The following is a 3,110-nucleotide window of genomic DNA, read 5'->3' as shown; positions in this document are numbered from 1 at the left end:
ATTATTGGACATATTAATAAATCGATTATTTTTAAATTTCTTACCAAACTAGAATAAAACCGATTTTTTTATAACAATAACGATAACAATAATTTGCCACACACTCATAGAGGGTCATTTTAGTAAAATCACAAAAAATTAATCATACATATATAGCTACCCACCACTATATATATAACCCGCTCATAGCACTCAAATTCAATATCACCAACCACTTCACCAAATTGGAAATTAAAAAAAAAAAAAAATTAAAACCAACCTTCCTTAGCTTGGTTTTAATTTATTTAATTTAATTTCCCATATCTTATATTATATCAAATCATCACAATATGGATCAAATAAAGTACCAAAAGATTGCATCTTGTGTGACAGAAAGCATAAAGTGTCATCAAAATGTGTTTAAGATTACACAAGTTTTGGTGTCTTTATCTGTTTGTTCATTCATATTGTTTTCATCACCTTCTTCTTCTTCTTCTTCATTACATGTTTTCTTGCATTACTTCAAATTCTACTTGTCAACATTCCCATTCCAACTTTTCACACACAACATAGACAAGAATTCCATGTTTCTACTCTGCAATGGGCTCCTTGTCTTTGTTGGGATCACAAGATCTTTCTCTGGATCAAGAGATCATGATGATCAAGATTCTGTTAAGTATGGTGAAGAAGTAGGAGAAGAAGAAGAAGAAGAAGAAGAAGTGATGATGATGATGGAGGAGAAAACTGTTATTGAAGAGCATAATATTATTGTAGCAGAGGATGATGAAGTATTAGAAATCAAGCAATATGATGAAGAACAAGAAGAAGAAGCTGAAGATGATGGTAACATTGTTGAGCAGATCATTGTGGTAGATGAAGAACATCATCATGATCATGATCATGATCATGATGATGAACAAGTAGAAGAGGAGAAGAAGCTTCATGAAGAAGAAGAAAATAATGAACTATTTGATGATGCAGAACAAGAAGATGAAGAAAATGTATCAGAAAGTGATGATCAATTTCTGAGTGAAGGAAACTTTGAAGAAGAAGAAGAAGAGGAAGAAGAAGAGAGTAACATGTTAAGCACAGAAGAATTGAACAAGAAATTTGAAGATTTCATAAGAAGGATGAAGCAGGATCTAAGAATTGAAGCTCAAAGGCAATTAGTCATGGTTTAATTAATTACCAATAATCATTATTATCTTTTTTTTTTTTCGTTTTTTCTTTTCAAGGGAGGCATAGTTATTTTGTAGGTCTTTTTTTTTTTTTTTCTTTCTGTTTATTAATAACTTAGTTTAGTTGTAATATCCAATATGCAATGCAATTTTTCACTATGTGGTTGCATGCACAAATTAAGACCAAGTCCTAGTCCTACGTACAATATTTTTAATAATGTTTTTCAATTAAAGTCATAATCCAATCACATAAACAAGATAGAACAACATTAGAAAGCTATAAAAGAATAAATAAATTTATACAATTTCATTTATTCTAACAATCTATTTTCACAAAAATAGTAGTAAGCAATAATATAAAGATATAATTACAATCAGGGGCGGAGCTTAGTTCAGACAAGGGACCATGGTCCCCTCCAAACTTTTTATAAAAGAATTAGTAGTACTTTTTCAAAAGATAAAAAATAGTTTAATTGACTTAAATATTTTACTATGACTTAAAGTACCCAATAAGTTCAATAAGCAACACTCCCTCTATCTTTAAGTTCAAATATAAAAAATTAGATATTTTTTATTTATTTAATTTAATATTATTTTATATTTTACTATTTATTTAATTTAATTTTTATATGATAAAAATAATAAAATATTCAATAAGTATTAATATTATTGTATTTGTATAAATTGATAAAAAAAATCAATAAATATTATAAATTTTAATATTTGTTCTTCTAACTTCTTCTTTACATATTTTACAGGATATATATTCAAATTTTATATAAAATAATAATAAAAAATCAAAGAATTGATGCATTTTTTAAGAGGAAGACTAATATTTAAGAAGGAGAACATATAACTTTTACAATATTAACACATGTAGATAGTTCTTCTACTTTAATGAATCACGACAAAAGTGAGATACAACCTTTAAAAGTTCAAAAAGTTACGTCTGATGAGTTTGACCTTAATTTTTTGGAACGAGACCCTGGAAAATGGCTTTAAATCTAGCAATATCACCTAAACCAGAGAGATGAGATTAGACGAGTTTATCTTAAATGAGGTCCATATCAAAAGCATATTGATAATTATCCTCTATTTGTCCCCCAAATTTTGTTTCAAGTTCCACCTCTGATTACAATCCTTATTAGATGTGTTTAGTAGAATGATAAGCAAGGATAAGACACTAATATAAAGATATAATTACAATATATTTCAATGTTACTATAGTTTTCTTATAATATTTATTTAGAACTATCAAATATTTCTCTATACTCTTATGCCTATGTATTTTTGTTTTAAAATATTAAATAAACATAACCATTATATATGATGACATAAAAATTAACATATGCTCGGTAACCCTTTTTTTTCACAGGAAAAAAAATCAAAGAACTTAAAAGTTATATCTTACTATGATAAAATTATTAGAAAAACATTATATGAATAACAATAAATTCTTATAATGTATTGATAATTTATTATGCAATGGATTTGTTGCAAATTTACAATATTTTAGTAATTTGACGCCATGCATGATGGAGGGAAGTATTTGGATTAATCAACATGGAAAGAGAAAAACAAAACAAAAAACAAAAAAAACAAAAAAATCAACATGAAAAGATAGAAATAGATTCTTAAGAATAAATGTTTTAGCTTTGATATAATTCATTCATTAAACTAAAATTAGCTATCTGAATATTGTTGACAAAAGACATAATCAATTTAATTAGTCCGCTTAATTAAGTGTCCAAAATTTAAATTTAGTCGTATTAGTTTGTACATACAATAATTAATTCGTCAACAATAATAAATATTTAAATAAAATTTTAATTTGTGATGGATTAATTATTCATCTGTCGTATTAAAAAATTCGTGTGCAACAAAAAAAATTAATTAGTGGGCCATTACTAGGTATATAATATAGGAAAAATTTTAAATGTATCGAAAACATTG

The 3,110-nt window shown here is 26.1% G+C and overlaps 1 protein-coding gene across 1 annotated transcript; it reads left to right on the top strand.

Annotated features, from left to right (window-relative positions):
- The first annotated feature begins 206 nt into the window (after window positions 1-206).
- On the top strand, window positions 207-1,390 carry LOC107608100 (uncharacterized). The gene has a single exon (XM_016309992.3). The coding sequence runs from the start codon at window positions 330-332 to the stop codon at window positions 1,158-1,160; it is 831 nt and encodes a 276-aa protein (XP_016165478.1). The 5' UTR covers window positions 207-329; the 3' UTR covers window positions 1,161-1,390.
- Window positions 1,391-3,110: the final 1,720 nt, after the last annotated feature.

This window comes from Arachis ipaensis, chromosome B7 (assembly GCF_059453495.1).
Source record: "Arachis ipaensis isolate K30076 ecotype BB chromosome B7, ASM5945349v1, whole genome shotgun sequence".
Lineage (NCBI taxonomy): Eukaryota > Viridiplantae > Streptophyta > Magnoliopsida > Fabales > Fabaceae > Arachis > Arachis ipaensis.
This window is presented reverse-complemented; position numbering and strand designations above follow the sequence as displayed.